The sequence below is a fragment of the Vulpes vulpes genome, chromosome 11 (genome assembly GCF_048418805.1).
Source record: "Vulpes vulpes isolate BD-2025 chromosome 11, VulVul3, whole genome shotgun sequence".
In the NCBI taxonomy this organism is placed as follows: Eukaryota; Metazoa; Chordata; class Mammalia; order Carnivora; family Canidae; genus Vulpes; species Vulpes vulpes.
The window spans coordinates 29,631,327-29,648,059 of record NC_132790.1 but is presented as its reverse complement, the minus strand read 5'-3'; the positions used below and the strand labels follow the sequence as shown (position 1 = coordinate 29,648,059).

At 38.7% G+C, this 16,733-nt stretch overlaps 1 protein-coding gene across 8 annotated transcripts in view; it reads left to right on the top strand.

Annotated features, from left to right (window-relative positions):
• NARS2 (asparaginyl-tRNA synthetase 2, mitochondrial) overlaps positions 1–16,217 on the top strand; it is a 130,531-nt gene extending 114,314 nt beyond the window's left edge. For 4 of the 8 annotated variants that reach the window (XM_072726013.1, XM_072726014.1, XM_072726012.1 and 1 more), the window contains 2 exons: positions 2,003–2,029; positions 5,752–6,921. In XM_072726013.1, coding sequence (XP_072582114.1) covers positions 2,003–2,029; positions 5,752–5,896 — 172 coding nt within the window. In that variant the 3' untranslated portion in view covers positions 5,897–6,921. Of the gene's footprint in view, positions 1–2,002; positions 2,030–5,751; positions 6,922–13,383; positions 13,552–16,061 lie in introns of those variants that run through there. The other 4 variants (XM_072726009.1, XM_072726011.1, XM_072726008.1 and 1 more) reach the window with 4 other exon arrangements.
• The last annotated feature ends 516 nt before the right edge of the window (positions 16,218–16,733 follow it).

Genomic DNA, 16,733 nt, shown 5'->3' with positions numbered 1-16,733 from the left:
AATGCTAAAAGTTTATGCTTTTCCACAATCCCAACCTATAAATTTATTGGGTAACTTGGCTTTGTAATCCAATCATTTGAACTGCTCTATTTGATTAGGGTCCAGAAGAAGAAAGGAAATAAATATGTTCTGAGAGGCCTCTATTTAGTTAGATTACTAACTCCTTACTATTACTATACTGTTAAGAAAGTCCTGGGAAAATCATGAAAATGAAGTAAAGGTCAAACTCCTTAGATGGAAAGAATTTGAAGATTCTCTGGGTTTTTTTGAAGCACAATAAAAATCACACATGGCAAGAAACCTTATCTGTTGAAAGATTAATTGGTCTGTTTTCTTTGCTTGCTTCCTTCCTTCAGGAAACCTTTCCTCATAACATTACATGTTTACCTAATATCTGATAATATCCAAATTTATCTTTCCTAATGAAATAGTTCTATGTGTTTCCCTGTCTCAGGGATCTATCTGTGACTTCGGTTCATGTTTTCTGTATATTTGATTTTTTCATAGTCCTTATCACTTCAGGTGCACTGTGATCCTAAATACTTTTAAAGGGCTGAAATTAATTTTTTATAACATTTTATTTTATTTTTTTTTTTAATTTTTTATTTATTTATGATAGTCACAGAGAGAGAGAGAGAGGCAGAGACACAGGCGGAGGGAGAAGCAGGCTCCATGCACCGGGAGCCCGATGTGGGATTCGATCCCGGGTCTCCAGGATCGCGCCCTGGGCCAAAGGCAGGCGCCAAACCGCTGCGCCACCCAGGGATCCCACATTTTATTTTTATTTTTAAGTAATCTGTACACCCGATGTGGGGCTGAAACTTACAACCCTGAGATCAAGAGTTGCACACTGTACCAAGTGAGCCAGCTAGGTGTTAAAGGGCTGCAATTAATTTTAATGAGTATTAAGGGCTTAAAATTTTATTAACATTTTTCACATTGGCAAAACAAAAACCAATTTACAACCATATTTTGAAGGCAGAATCTATATTATTAATGCTATAGAATGAAATGTGTTTTTATGTCCCTTGTGTGTACCTCCCAGCAACCTTAAGTAACAATAAGCTTTTCTTATGTCATAGAACAAGAAGCTCATCTGAAATGAACCTCTTCTTTTGGGCTCTGGACTATACTTTCTTTCTATAACATTTATTGTCTGTACCACTTACTTGATTATACCTAGGGCTATTGGTTAACTTACCTTTCTTCACCATACTGAATGGTCAGCCTCTCAATCATATTGTGTGTTCTTTGAGAGCATAGGTTCACTTCTTTATTTTTTTTTAATTTTTTGGGGGGACGCCTTGGTGGATCAGTGGTTGGGTGTCTGCCATTGACTCAGGGCATGATCCAGAAGTCCCAGGATTGTGATTGAGTCCCACATCAGACTCCCTACATGGAGCCTGCTTCTCCCTCTGCCTGTGTCTCTGCCTCTCTCTCTCTCTCTCTCTCTCTCTCTCATGAATAAATAAATAAATAATCTTTAAAAAAAATTTTTTGGGGGAAAGATTTATGTATTAGAGACAGCGAGTGCACACCTGAGCAGAGGGAAGGACAGAGAGAGGGGAAGAAGCAAACCCCACAGAGTGGGAAGCCCAACGTGGGGCTCGATCCCAGGACTCCAGGACCATGACCTGAGCTGAAGGCAGACGTTTAACCGACTCAGCCACCCAGGCATTCCTGTGTCTACTTCTTTATAAAGAACACTGCAGGGATCCCTGGGTGGCGCAGCGGTTTGGCGCCTGCCTTTGGCCCAGGGCGCGATCCTGGAGACCTGGGATCGAATCCCACGTCGGGCTCCCGGTGCATGGAGCCTGCTTCTCCCTCTGCCTGTGTCTCTGCCTCTCTCTCTGTGTGTGTGACTATCATAAATAAATAAAAATTTAAAAAAAAATAAAATAAAATAAAGAACACTGCACACAACCCAGGATAAATGTTTGGTGGTTGGTATCTTCGTTTTATTGCCATTGTTTGAAAGAATTTTGTTTCTTTCATCTTACAGATCAGGACTAACAGAAACCTACCAATGGTAAGAATGTGGCCCTTAATCATTCTTATTCTAGCTATTGGTCTGATTGTTATGTAGGTTTTATATGTATTCCCTAAGCACTGTGGAAGAGTATTAAGAATGAATAGGTAGGTTCTCAGAAGATTACTTATTCCCTTTTAGTGCTGGAAAAATAGATAATATAGGCTGCCTTTTATTTATTACTTATTGTGTGCCATATAACTGTGTTAAAATTTTAATGTATTTTTTAAAAGATTTACTGATTTATTTGAGAGAAAGAGAGAACGCAAACCAGGAGAGAGGCAGAGGGAGAGAGAGAATCCCAAGCAGCCTCCCCACTGAGCATGGAGCCGGATGAGGGGCTCAATCCCAGGACCCTGAGATCATGACCTGAGCCAAAATCAAGAGCCAGACCCTCAACCAAGTGAGCCGTCCAGGCACCCCTGAATGTATATTTTCTTATGTAATTATTATAACACCTTGTGAGTTAGGTACCATTTTCATCTCTTTTTTTTTATTACCCCTCCAGACCTAAGGCTGAGAGATATTAACTAACTTAAAACCACACAGAAGCATAAAGCTGAGGCTTTGTTCCTATCTCTTTAGCTTCAGTTTCTCTCTGTGTGAAACTGGGGTTTGAGCTAAGTGATCCCTAAAATCTATAGAAATCTAAGCTGCATAGGGAAGATCACTTGTCTGTATTCATACGTTTACATCTCCAAAATTGTTGATTTTCTTTCTGCAGACCCTTTCTTCAAGTACTTTTCAATATATACAAATTATGTAATTATATTTTTATAGTAGCATTCCTTCATATTAATTATTAGTATTCTTAATTTGTTTGCTATCCTCAGAAGAAGGAAGAGTCAAATTACACACCCTACTTTTGGTAATGGAAGAGCTAGATTATAGAAATGCCAAAGCCTAAAATTACGTTCAGGTCATGACCCTTGAATGCCTTATTATATACCAGTAGTGACCTTAGGCATACTTAAATCTCTCCAAGTCTTGGTTTTCTTGGCTGTGAAATGGAATAATAGTATCTACTTAACAGGATTATTGTGAGGATAAAATGAAACAATGTAGGTTAAGTATCTACCTAGAATGGAACCTCAGTTTCTTTTCAGTTTCTTTTCCTTTTCTTTCTTTTATTCTCAGCCTTATTAGGTAGATGAACCTAGCCAAGCAAGCTTATGCATTTGCCTCTTTTTGTCTGTCTACAAGATAATCTTCATAGTGGGGAAAAACTAGCTAGATCACAAATTCTAATTGTTGGTTAAATAAGTTTAGGCCTTTTTAATCTTTATTAACCATCCCAATACTATTCTTGTCCCAGCTAAAGTTTTCAAACTTTTAAAATTTATTTTTTTTAAAGATTTTATTTATTTATTCATAGAGACACACAGAGAGAGAGAGGCAGAGGCACAGGCAGAGGGAGAAGCAGGCTCCATGCAGGGAGCCCGACATGGGACTTGATCCAGGGTCCCCAGGATCAAACCCCCGGCTGCAGGCAGCGCTAAACCGCTGCGCCACTGGGGCTGCCCACTTTTAAAATTTCTAAATAAAAATATCTAGTATTTGAATCTGCTTCCCTTTATCTGGTAATCATATAATATTTTAAAGGTGGAAGGGATTTAGAAATCTTCAAGTTTGTAGTCTCTACTAGTGTTCCATTCCACTGTGAGTAGCCACCCCAAGTGTCAGAAAATTTACTCACTTCCTATTTCTACATGCCAAATGTAAGTCACATTTATAACTAGTTCCACAAATTTCATACCATCTCCTCTACAGTCTGGCTACCCTAGAATCAATTTAACAACAATCAAAAATAAAAAAATCCAACAAATGCGTACTTGTTCGAAAACTTGTTTTTTATAAGTGGATTTGTCTATATATCAAAGCAAAGGCAAGAAAAATGCTATAGACTGAATCCATCTGCTGAATTCATTTTCTAGACATGTATGCCCGTGTATACATTGACGTATGAGAAATTTAGAGATAGCTAAAGCTATTGTTGGACTTCTAGCAGCCAGCCCAGATCCTGCAGATATTTATGGCAGGTGGTTTGATAGGCCTTTCATCTCATTTTCTCAGTAAATGAAAGTATATCCTGTCCTCATGCCTTATAAACTTAAAGTTAATTCAACTACAAAATATTTCATTCACTCAAGATTGTGCTTCTTCCATTATTCCTGATAGTTCTTAATAATCTGAAGTTTTATACTAGATATCCTATTTATTGATCCCTCACTTAATTGTAATTCACCTTGTTGCAATTCATCTTTTAGAAAGATAAGTATTCAATCTTAACTGTCTAAAATACTGATACATGTGGTCATTATTATTAATAGTGGGGAAATAAGTGATAGTCTTTTTTTTTTTAATTTTATTTATTTATTTATTTATTTATTTATTTATTTATTTATTTATTTATTTATTTGAGAGAGTGAGAGCACGAGGGGGAACAGAGAAAGAGAAGCAGACTCCTTATTGAGCATAAAGACCCCCAGCGCAGGGCTTAATCCCAGAACCCCCATATCATGACCCTAGACAAAGATAGACGCTTAGCCCACTGAGCCACCAAGGCAACCCATGATAGTTTTTATTCTTGAAAAGCCATATGAGTACTAGCTATGGCACTTAAGTTTTATTCTAGAACTGATTTTACAAATTATTCAAGAAGCTATAACTGGGACGCCTGGGTGGCTCAGTGGTTGAGAATCTGCTTTCGGCTAAAGGCGTGATCCTGGAATCAGGATTGAGTCCCCCATTGGGTTCCCAGCAGGGAACCTGCTTCTCCCCCTGCCTATCTCTCTGCCTCTGTCTCTCTGTGTCTCTCATGAATAAATAAATAAATCTTTTAAAAAAGAAAAAAGAAGAAGCCATAACTTGCTTTTAATCAATATTGTATAACTAAAGAATTCCCCCACCAAATGACATAGTAAAAATACTTACAAAGTCTTCCTCCTCTTCCTTTAGTAAAATAAATTTATTACAGGATGGTGTGTTGAATTCTGAATTCAAATCATGACTGCACCATTGTCTAGCCATGGGATCTCAAATGGGAACTGAATGAGTATAGACAAAGCTTCAGAGCCTATCTAGCCTTCCAGGAAAATGACTCTGGACTTATTCTACTAGGTTTGAAGCACAGAACTGGAAATTTCACTCTAGCATTCAAGAGTATATTTTTGTGCCTTCAAACAATAAATCGTCATAGAGTTAGTAAAGCATCTACTCTAGAGCAGACCCTGGAGATAAAAGGTTGAATAGGGCACAGTTCCTGCCCTTTATAGAGCTTATAATCTAATCAAGTAGGGGCATCTTTTTATGATTTATCAGGCAAAACCCTTCACTCTCATGTGTGTTAAACAACATGATTTTAGTAAGAAAAAAGCATTAACATATTAAGACATAGAAGTAGAATGCATTTTCAAGAAAATTAACATTTTTTGTAACTTTGTGAGGCAGGTTTTCTGTATGTAAGTCCATAAATGACTTAAAAAGGATCAAGTGACCAAAGCTTAATGCATGACAGAATTTGCTGCTGTTTGAGTAAACCTTCAACAGATCATTTTAATTTTTCTGTGTCCTTCACCTGTCCTTGGAAGGAAAAGATTTGTTTACCACAATGATGTGAATAATAACAAATGGTTGCAGAATACTTTTGAAACAAAATCCTGTCACGACGTCTGATTCAGCACAGCATGTATAGATGAGGATTCTCTGTTTTTCAAAATCAGGTACCTGGACCTCCGTCGATTTGGATCTGTTCCCCATGGAGGTTTTGGGATGGGATTTGAACGCTATCTGCAGTGCATCTTGGGAATTGACAATATCAAAGATGTTATCCCTTTTCCAAGATTTACTCATTCATGTATTTTATAGCCGGAAGACTGGTTAAGGAAAATTACCCTGTGCCAGACGTACTGCATGTGAATATGCATACAGGAGAATGCATGTTTGAATTTTAGAAATGCAGAAGCTTTCAGTATGTAATTGTCATGCCATAAGATAGAGCATATGAAAAATAGAACTGATCATAATTTTCCTAGAAAGTTGAGAGCATTTCATGGGAAGATGAACTCCCTCAAGAAGAGGTACTTGTAGCAGGTAGCATCTCAAATCTATTATGTGAAGTAAGAAGAAATGAAGAGACTGAACCATAGTCTGAAAGGTCCTTTCAAACTCTCAAGACATGATGAGATGGTATTTTAATTTGTCTTTAATCATTAGATCACTGCCCTCTGTGACCTTTGAGAAACACTTGTAGCTAAAAAGAATGTTTTTTGGATCATTTCTCACGTGCCATTTAACCTATGATAAATGCCCATCTTATTTTCATCAACTTACTAGACATCACAGAAAAAGATATTCCTTTCGGGGTCCTTAAGTTACTATTCTGAATTGAAACCTTCTTTCATCAGACTGGGTGAAAACAGTCACATTTAATAACTGTTGATCTTTAATTATAAAAATGAATGAGATGTATTAATTATCTAAACTAACGACTGTTGTTATAATTTGTTTATAATAGATGTTTATAACTTCCCTGATAATAAAATAGATTTTTGATACCTATGAAAGAAAAATACAGTTAAATTTTTAAATTCCACTTGGCCTTTTCCCAATGAAATTTGGAAGAAAAGTATTTTCATTGCAAGATAATGATACAAATATAGCTAAACCTAAAGCATGGGTAATTTGGGATTCAATAAGTAACACTGTCAGGACGCCTGGGTGGCTCAGCAGTTTAGCGCCTGCCTTCAGCCCAGGGTGTGATCCTGGAGTCCTGGGATCGTGTCCCATATTGGGCTCCCTGCGTGGAGCCTGCTTCTCCCTCTGCCTATGTCTTTGTCTCTTTCTCTGTGTATCACATGAATAAATAAATAAAATCTTTAAAAAAAAAAAAAGTAACATTGTCTATTAGAGTTATTGAGAGGATTGCTGATTTGGGAGTTGAGACCTGACAATTGTAGCACTTTATGTGTATGTTTTTGGACAAGCCACTTACTCTGTATGAGCTCATACATCATTTTTCTCAGAGTTGATATAACAATTACATGAAAGTGTGTGTATATGTGTGTTTAAAACTGAAATGCTACACAAATTATTTTTAACTCTTTTAGTCCTTATTGAGTTACATACCTGTGGACTTACAGCAAAGTTGTATACTCAGTAGAGTTTGTATGTATCAAATGATGGTAAACGGCAGGCATACCTGAATAATCAATTTTCTCTATCTCATTAGATAATTTATCTTAGGTTATTTCCTAATGACTTTGTATGTGTACTTTATTTTATTCTAACTCAAAGCAAACAACTGAAAAGTTCAACTGGAGAACCTTAGAGCTGGAAATCACAGAAGTTACTGAGATGTTCTCATGACCAAACTTCTGCCTGATGCAGAGAGATCCTGTACACCTGGGCAGCCTCTTCTTGGCAAAGTGCTCAGTGTCCCACAAACTAGCTCATTCCATTTCTGCATCTCTCTAATTGGTAGCTTTTCCTGAGCTAAAATCTACTTTCCTAAAACTTTAATCCCCTGAGCTTAGATACCAAGTTTAGGATAGTACAAAGAGGTAATTAGGGCTTTCATAAGGCTTGCCTCAATCATGAGTTAAAGATAAATTCATTTGTTTTTTTGACAAATATTATTTGAGCTTATTCTATATGCCAACAATGGCTGGATGCTAAATAAATGATAATGAACAAAACAGAAATGACCCTTGCCTTCATGGAGTTTACATTCTATTAGAGAAGATACACAATCAGTAAGCAAACAAATATTTTATTTCAAAATATGATGTAAGCTATAAAATTTTATAAAGAGCAGGGCAGGCACAGATAAGGTTGCTAGAGATGACATCTCTGAACAGGTGATCTTTTTTTTTTTTTAATTTTTATTTATTTATGATAGTCACACAGGGAGAGAGAGAGAGAGGCAGAGACACAGGCAGAGGGAGAAGCAGGCTCCATGCACTGGGAGCCCAACGTGGGATTTGATCCCGGGTCTCCAGGATCGTGCCCTGGGCCAAATGCAGGCGCCAAACCGCTGCGCCACCCAGGGATTCCCCATGAACAGGTGATCTTTAACCTTAGACTTGGGAGATAAATGCAAAAGCCATTCTAAAACATTTGCAGGATCAATCAGTATTGATTTGACATTCAGGTCTTGATGCTGTATTAATTTTGTGGCATGAGAATCACAAACACTCACAGGTCCCCAACCTGGAGGCACTAATATTTTCTGAGGCTATCAGGAATCATGTCTCCAGTGATTCTTGAGGAACCAGATAGAATTCTAATGTTAACATTACATCCTAAGTAACAGTGATATAAAGAATCATGAATCAGAGAAACCCCAGGTTCCCATCTCAGTGCCACCATTGATGTCACTGTGTAGCACTAATCAGGCGGGGTCATCTTTGTGCCCTCCATTTATGTCACCTGCAGAATTGTTGTTTCCAAGTGCATCAACTCTAAGGATTCTTCTTCTGTCTCTTGATCTTTCAGGAATTTGTGCTACAGATAGTCACTAATAATAATTGATTTAGAGCCTAACCTTTACATTTTTAGTACCCACTACATCTCCCAAAAATGGACAGTGAAGTTAAATCACTGAAAGTTTTATGATAGACTTCAGTATGTTCATTGTATATGTATGGGGTGGGATGAGAGAAGGTCCTTCTCAAATAAATGTTGTTCCTCGCCTTTTCCATAGTCTTCAGGAGTATATTTCCCAACTTTCATACTTACTTATTCTTTTCCTCTGCAATTGATCACAGAACAGGTATCTGGTTGAAGCCAAACACTTGCCACTCATAACAAGCCTCAAAATTTGCATCTTTGGCTCAATGCTTTTATTTTACCACTAATTGAACAACAAATACCAGTATTAGACAAAGATGAAAATGCCAGAACTAAGCAGCAACAGCAGGAAAGAAACTTTAAAATGTCCATCTGTCAACTGGTGTATATAAATATCCAAATTCTACAGATAAACAGCATCATATAAATCTGTATAATGAATAGAAGTATAGATTTAATAGTTGAAGACTGCCTCTACTATAATATTCTTAAAGGACTTTGTGAGAGAAAAGGTGATTTGAGGGTGTCTTTATTTGAATAACCAGTTTCCAATGAGGGAAAAATGAGATTCTGTTTTCCCAAGATTTCCAAACATCACCTCAAAATAGTAACCCCAGCCACCAAAGAAAGAGAGTATTTTGAAACTTTGAAATGGTTTTTCCATCATTAATTTCCATTCTCATTTCAAATTTTGAAGTAGGTGGAGAAAAATAGTTACTTTCCATCTGGCTGTCCTCTTGCCTGGGGAAGTTGTGCTGTCTTTTTTTTTTTTTTTTTTTCTTTTTTGGTCTGACAAGAACTTAATTGTGTGAGTGATCCATTCCAGATCTAGACATAACTCTCCCACCCTCTGACCCAGCCCAGAGACTAACTGTCACAGAACAGCAAAGGAACTGTTTGACCTTTTGTCCCTCTCAGACAGGATCTGCCAGAAGCACCCCTCTACAATGTTATACATTCATACTCTCTATAAATTGAATCTAGACATTCAGGCATGACTGAACAGGCATTGAAGATGCAATTGGTGAGATGGATTAACTCTACTCTTCTTTAAACCTCTTGTTTCAGATAATTATAGATGAAAGATGCTTATTTGGATTGGATTGCTATTTATTCATATATTTATTTTAGTAAGTGGTGAGGCAAGAACATAAAAATGCAGAGTTGAAAGACAGATTGGCCTGGATTGAATTGATAAGAAATGTGTGGGGCTTTTTGGCTTCTGATCAATATTTGTATTCAGTCTGCAATCTAAAGTATGTGTAATAAAAAGAAAACAGGTGGGAGTAATATCTGATGGTAGTTTCTTCCCAGTGTAGAGTCCAAATTAAAAGAAAAAGCACTAAGGACAAAAAATAATCTTAACCTACACCAAAATGATTAATAGGACTTCCATAAGACGGATCTTGTTAGATCATAGTCAACACACCTCCAGAAACCCTAGACTTTTTGCCATTACCAGGAGCCCTGGATTACCCCTATGAGTAGCAAAGGCCCCAGTTAGCTCTTAGTCTGATTTGGAGTCCAGTGAATTTACAGCCATTATTAGCACACTGTGTGGGAGTTTCTAGAGGAACTTTGTAAAGAAGGCAGGAGTTTTTGTGTTTCTTAAACTGTCATTCAGGCAGCTGTTGAATTAACATAGCTCCTGACTGTTCAGTAACTTTATGCTGCCTCCTTTATTGTTCATAATTGTTATCATTTGAACATCGCTCTACAGTTTACAAAATGTTTTAATGTATTCACAGTGTATTCTGGATTTTGTTCTTTTGTAGCTTACCATGCTTCAAATTCATTTGATTTAATAAAAGATTAGTTTATTTGTTATGAGGATTGGTTATTAGGGATTCCTGGTATCTGAGAAGAGTAAGACTGCAAATAAAGCTCACCACTCTTAGCCTGCAGAGAAACTGAAAGCCCAGAGCTCTGTAGTAACCAAAGAATTTTGTATCTTCAGCCCCAGAGTTTAGTGGACATGTTGCAAAACACACACTTTGGCCTCTGATTTCCTTGTTTTACACAAGGAGAAGAGATTTAAGAGTGTGCTGGGAAATGACAATTGAGTTCAAATGCATTCTAGTAAAGAGAAACACTGACAATGTAATAAAAGGTCCTGGACCCAGCAGTGTGCTAAAGCTTGCTATGTCTCATTTTTTAAAATGAATTTATTTATTTCTGCAAAATACAGCTAGAACTGTATTTTTCAGAATGTGGGCCATTTGCAGCTTTGACTCTTTGACTTACAATCTCTGCACGCTGGCTGAATAGTAACTGCTTTGCTGTTTTTGTAGGATCCTGGATTTGAAAAATCTCTTAGAGATCTTTCTTCCCCTTGTCTATGATGTGTAACCTATCCTCCCCTGTATTTTCCCAGCTCCTGGTAGTTTACCCACTCACTATCCCTTCAATGAGTAGGGGCTTTCTACCTAAGACAGAACTTTTTCTATGCTTGGAGAACTCTGACCTAATAGTACAGAAACCTGCCTGTCTATAGCAAGTGTAGAAAGCCAGAAACACAGCAACACTGTTTCTTCTTCCCAGCCTTCTGTTCTCCAGGATAGAATCTCTGTAACTGCTCAGATGGACAATCTGCCCTTCTCTGAAGGACTGTACCCCCACTAGATTATTCATCAGGCATTGTTATCCTTAAAATGGGCCTTTTTCTTGGCAGAGGAATGCTTCCCTCCACTGTCCACCCAGCTGCTACCCAAGTACGGTCTGATACCAGTTTTGGTATTAGAAGAGCTTCAAAGTCTCCAATGCCTCCTTGCCAGCTGTCTTGCAGCCTGTAGTAACGTTCTTCTGCCTGTATGTGTAATAATTGCTGACGAATCCTAATTGCAGCCTCACAGTGTTCAGGGCACTCCCAGCCCCTTCCATTTGAAGATTGCAGTAATGGATTTGGGTTATACGCACATTTGTTGTTGAAGAACAGTAAGTTTTTTCACTGAAGACTTCCATTAATATGCAATTTCTTTGCATTGCCCAAAAGGCAGGAGCTCATTCCTGTTCAGTTAAGATATAGCTGACCGATGATCCCTTTAAGTGTAATTTCCGTCTTTCACATTCTGCACTACAGGTTTTACATCAGGAAACTGTTGGGTCAAGTTCCTGCCAGAAAATGTGGTGCATGTTCAGTGTCTTGGAAAGCACATTAGAGAGGGAGAGAGGACTCTGATTTAAGTGTTGACGTTCTACTTTTGAACAGTGGGACCTTGAGCAAGTTATTTTACCTGTGGGTTTGGATAGGCATCTGCGGGATGAGGGTAGTCCTTATCTTACAAACTGCTGTGAGAAACAATGAAGGCATGTAGAAGGGTTTCATAAACTGCACTAATGGGCAGCCCTGGTGGCTCAGCTGTTTAGCGCCGCCTTCAGCCCAGGGCATGATCCTGGAGACCTGGGATCGAGTCCCACATCAGGCTCCCTGCATGGAGCCTGCTTCTCCCTCTGCCTGTGTCTCTGCCTCTCTCTCTCTCTCTCTCTCTCTCTCACTGATGAATAAATAAAATCTTTTTTTTTAATTTTTATTTATTTATGATAGTCACAGAGAGAGAGAGAGAGGCAGAGACATAGGCAGAGGGAGAAGCAGGCTCCATGCACCGGGAGCCCGATGTGGGATTCGATCCCGGGTCTCCAGGATCGCGCCCTGGGCCAAAGGCAGGCGCCAAACCGCTGCGCCACCCAGGGCTCCCAGAATAAATAAAATCTTTAAAAAATAATAAGAATAAACTGCACAAACTTCATAAGATCTCCTAAGGGGGAAACCTTTTCAAAACTCAAAAAAATCTGTATGAACTAAGATGTTTATTGCATGTTGAATGAAATATTTATAGCCATTAAAAATTATAGGAGACGGGATCCCTGGGTGGTGCAGCGGTTTGGCGCCTGCCTTTGGCCCAGGGCGCGATCCTGGAGACCCGGGATAGAATCCCACGTCGGGCTCCCGGTGCATGGAGCCTGCTTCTCCCTCTGCCTGTGTCTCTGCCTCTCTCTCGCTGTGTGTGTGACTATCATAAATAAAAAATAAAAAATAAATTATAGGAGAAAATATGTTGAAAAAAATGTCAAATTGTAGTTTGTAACTACAATAGTGTAAAATCTGTATACATGGACAAAAAGCGTATGGGGAAAAAATGAGATCAACTGTTTCAGAGCATTGGAACTGAGCAACTTTTTTTTTTTTTCCAAAACCTCGTTGGTATATTCAGTTCAGTTCAATAAACTTACTGAGCACTCACTGTGCCCAGGTCCAGTGCAGGATTGCATACACAGAGATAAATAGGACATGCTTCTTGCCTTAGGGACTCCAGTCTTTGCCAGAGTTTACTGTGAATAGGAATCACAGGGGGAGCTTATTAAAAAATTCAGATTACCTGTCCTACCCTAGGAAGTCTGATTCAGTAGATGGAATGGCCCACAGTTTGTACTTCCCAAATAGTGACCCTGCGTGATCCTAATGTAGGCGGCTTATTTCCATACTGTGAGAAAGCTTCAGTGACACTTTAAAATTTTTACAGTAAAAGATAGTAATTGCACAAATATGCTCACTAAGGAACATACTGTGTTTCTGCCCACACCTTTGAGCTGGTTTTTATCCCTCTGTACCAAGGAGGGAAAGCCAGCTCAGAGAGTGATATTACTCTTAAACCCATGTAGCATGAAGCCTACCACACCTCTTGACCTAGATTTCTTCCTCCCTTTTTTGTCCACTACCTCACCCATGTTTGGTTTTTTTCTCCATGCATGTGTTTCTCTGCCACTCTGATTCCTCCTATACCCAGTAATATATCAACATCCAGATTCTTCCTCTTCCTTTCTCCAGCTGACCCCCCAACCAGGTATGTCCATTTTATTGAAACAAGCATATCTGCTTCACTAATTTGTTCTGGAAGGCTCTTATGTATGGTTAATGTTTCTCAAAAAACTCAGTAGTGGTCTTTTCATTGATCAAGAACTACAGAATTATCATATGTGGAAACTTTGGTGTTTTGGTGCTTGATTGACTGTCATTTAGCTCTTGATTAACTTTCTTCCAGTGAGTTAGCAGCACTCAACAGATTCCTGTCCTGCCAGTGGAATTAGAGTACACCCTGCATTCTGACACAGCACTACTTGTCTCGACATGCCTGTGAATGGGTTTGGGTAGCTTTCTCAGTCTGCACACCTGTCACCTCTTAGTCACCCAGAATCAAAGTATTACAACCCTGATCACACTGTCTGAGATTATGAGGCTTTATTTCAAGAAGAGTGACACTCTAAAATGCAGCTAGGATTTCTACATTTTCACATGTTTATATTACTTGTACTTCAAGATACCAGTGGTTGGACAATGGCTGCCAGGCTCTCTTCATTATGCTCCCTCAGCACGATATGCAAATACTGGCCATCTTAAACTGTCATTTGTCTTCTCTGCCAGAACAAGAGCTCTGTAACACAGAGGAGACTGCATCCATCTTTGTATCTGCAGTACCTTGGAGAGTATCAGGCATATAGTGGGTACTCACCAAATAACTCTTGAATGAATTAACTGTCATTGAGGTGTCCCCCCAAAAAAGAGGAAATATGTTCATCAGACCAAAGGAAAATATTCCTTAAAAAGTAATTCCTCAGCTGTCTTTTCCCTCTTTATGTGTCTGAAATATTTCATAAATTTTTAAACCTGCCCTTTCAGCATAAAAATCCAACTCTGGAGCCACTGCCTGAATAGAAACAAAGAGTCAGGAGTCAAAAGTATGTGAGTTCAGCTAGTAATTTGTCCTTAGGAGCTATTACTGAAGCTGAACTTCTAGGGCACCTCTCCTGGCATTGCTTCTGGAGTATGGTAACTTAATAGACTTCTCAAGAACCTTGCTCTACAGGTGCTCAGTAAATGATGAATGATGTATTTGATTGATAGAAGAAATTCAGAAGCAAGTCCCAGATGAACTTACAGTTGCTCAGATTTTCAGTTCATGTTCTCTGCCTTGCTCTCCAAATCTAGACAAGCTTCTTGCCTCCAAATTGAAGTAGCTTACATCATTAGTTCAGCAAATGCGAATTAATGGTAACTCTGTGCATCCCTCTGGGGCACCCCAAAACAACCAAAACCTAAGATCTTACAGTATCGGTTCCTGCTGGCTGAAATTTCAAATGATAGGTACTGGCTATGTCCTGAAAGGACCAAGATTGGTTTTCATGCCTCTTAAATACTTTTCGAGGTGTCAACTTAGTTATCAAACCAATTCCTCCTCTGAGAATTCCCCCCATCCCATCTTAGCCAGTGGATCCCCAACAGACAGACGGGGGACAGGAGCTTCCCTTCCTGACTGGATAAGGGGTGGACACCTGGCCCAAAATGGGCCAGTTTCATTTTCTCTTGGAAAAATGGGGTTGAGAACACTAGAGAATCTGGACTGGTTGCTTGAGCCAGGAATATGTAAATTTACAAGATGTAGGGCAACCATGTGCCTCAAGAGACAGAGAAGGCAGTCTGCAGAGAGAAAGAAATGAAGGCACATGTTCAGAGATGAAAAGCCATATGGCCTGTGAAAGAGACAGACACACACATACAAACTGGCGGCCTAGTTTTTGCTATATATAGTTTTCGATTGCCAGCCTTCCTGAGGCCAGATTATTCAACTTTTTCTTGGGTTCCATGGGATATAATTCATTTTTCTTACCAATAAATTTCCTATTTGGGCTTAAGCAAATTTAAAACTGCCTTTACCACTGAAAAGAAAACATACACTATCTGACTTATAGAAAGAATTCTCATTACTCTTTTTGTTTTGTAGTCTGAGCATCTTTTAGTCATATCCATATATTCCTGAGAAATTTCTAAGAAATAAGATGCCATAGGAGGGTGAATGACTGCTTTTCAAGTTTCTTGATACCCGAAGTCACAAAAACAGAAAAATGAATGGAGGCTTATTTACAGAGGGGATTGGACAAATATCAGACCTTTTTTGAACTACCAAATTGGATTAGAGTGGTTTTGAAGAACCAATACATTTGGCAGCTTTGCAAGACATCTATTTCTGAAGATTCTTTCCAGAACTGTGTTAAGAATGGCTTTTGTCATGAGCCTTTGCTGTGCTTCAGACTAGCCAAAACTGAAAACTGTAAGAGACTAAATTAAAAAAAAGCGTGTGTGCCTAGAGCAACCTAGACCCTGCTACTGGCTGGCCATAAACAATGAAAGTAAGATTCCGTATTTTGCCCTTCAGAAACAGTTCCAAATGTGTGTAGAGCTTTGTATGTACCACATTCATTCAGCCCTGGCATGCCGCACCCTGAATTGAGTCCTCGCTCACAATCATCATTTTGAAAACATGCATGGAAAACAGGGAACTGTGGACTGCTAGAATCATCATTTGGTTCAGGAAAATGTTTTTGAAGAAAATCTTAGGGCTTTTTCCTAGAATGTAACGACAATGTTAAGTTACAATGATTACTGCTAACATATTTCTAATCACTCTAGGAAAAGAAAACGCCAACAAATAACTTTCCAGCTCTTTTCCAGTCAACACCCTGGACCTTGAAGAAGCTTGCATGTAATTTGACTGCAACTGACTTTCCTTTTTTAGTTAATTGTGTTAAATGCGCCTCATAACTCCTAATCCCAGTGGGGCTGTCATTTAGAAGGGGCTGGGGTGGGGGGGAGCCATTTTAATTCTGGCTTTTGTTTCAGCCACTAAGTGTAATACCACATGATTGTTGACCCAACAGTAATCCAGTTAAAAAACAGTCTTCAGAGTCACTGCATCATCAAAATTAACCCTGATTACATCAAATTATGTTGAAACAGACCACAGCTGTTTGCCCTGTTGAAGCAACTGCTTGAGAGCTCATCCAGAAGATCTATCTGGGTGTCAGGAAGATACATTTTGTTTTTTATTTTTGTTTCTCAACACAAATGTAGGAGGGAAACACTCTGTTCTTCCCAGAGTGCCTGGTGGGAGTTGAAAACTTTGTGATACTCCAGATACTCAAAAATCTTATTAATTGCAAAATAGAAGAAAACCTCAGACCTTTTAAGGTTTTGGTTTTCTATAGGAAGGATGTAAGAAGAAGGAAACGTAAATCTATTGAGTATTGCTCTTGTCAGCAAAAAAGAAGTGGAACTTACTACTACAGAGAAGGATGGTGGGAC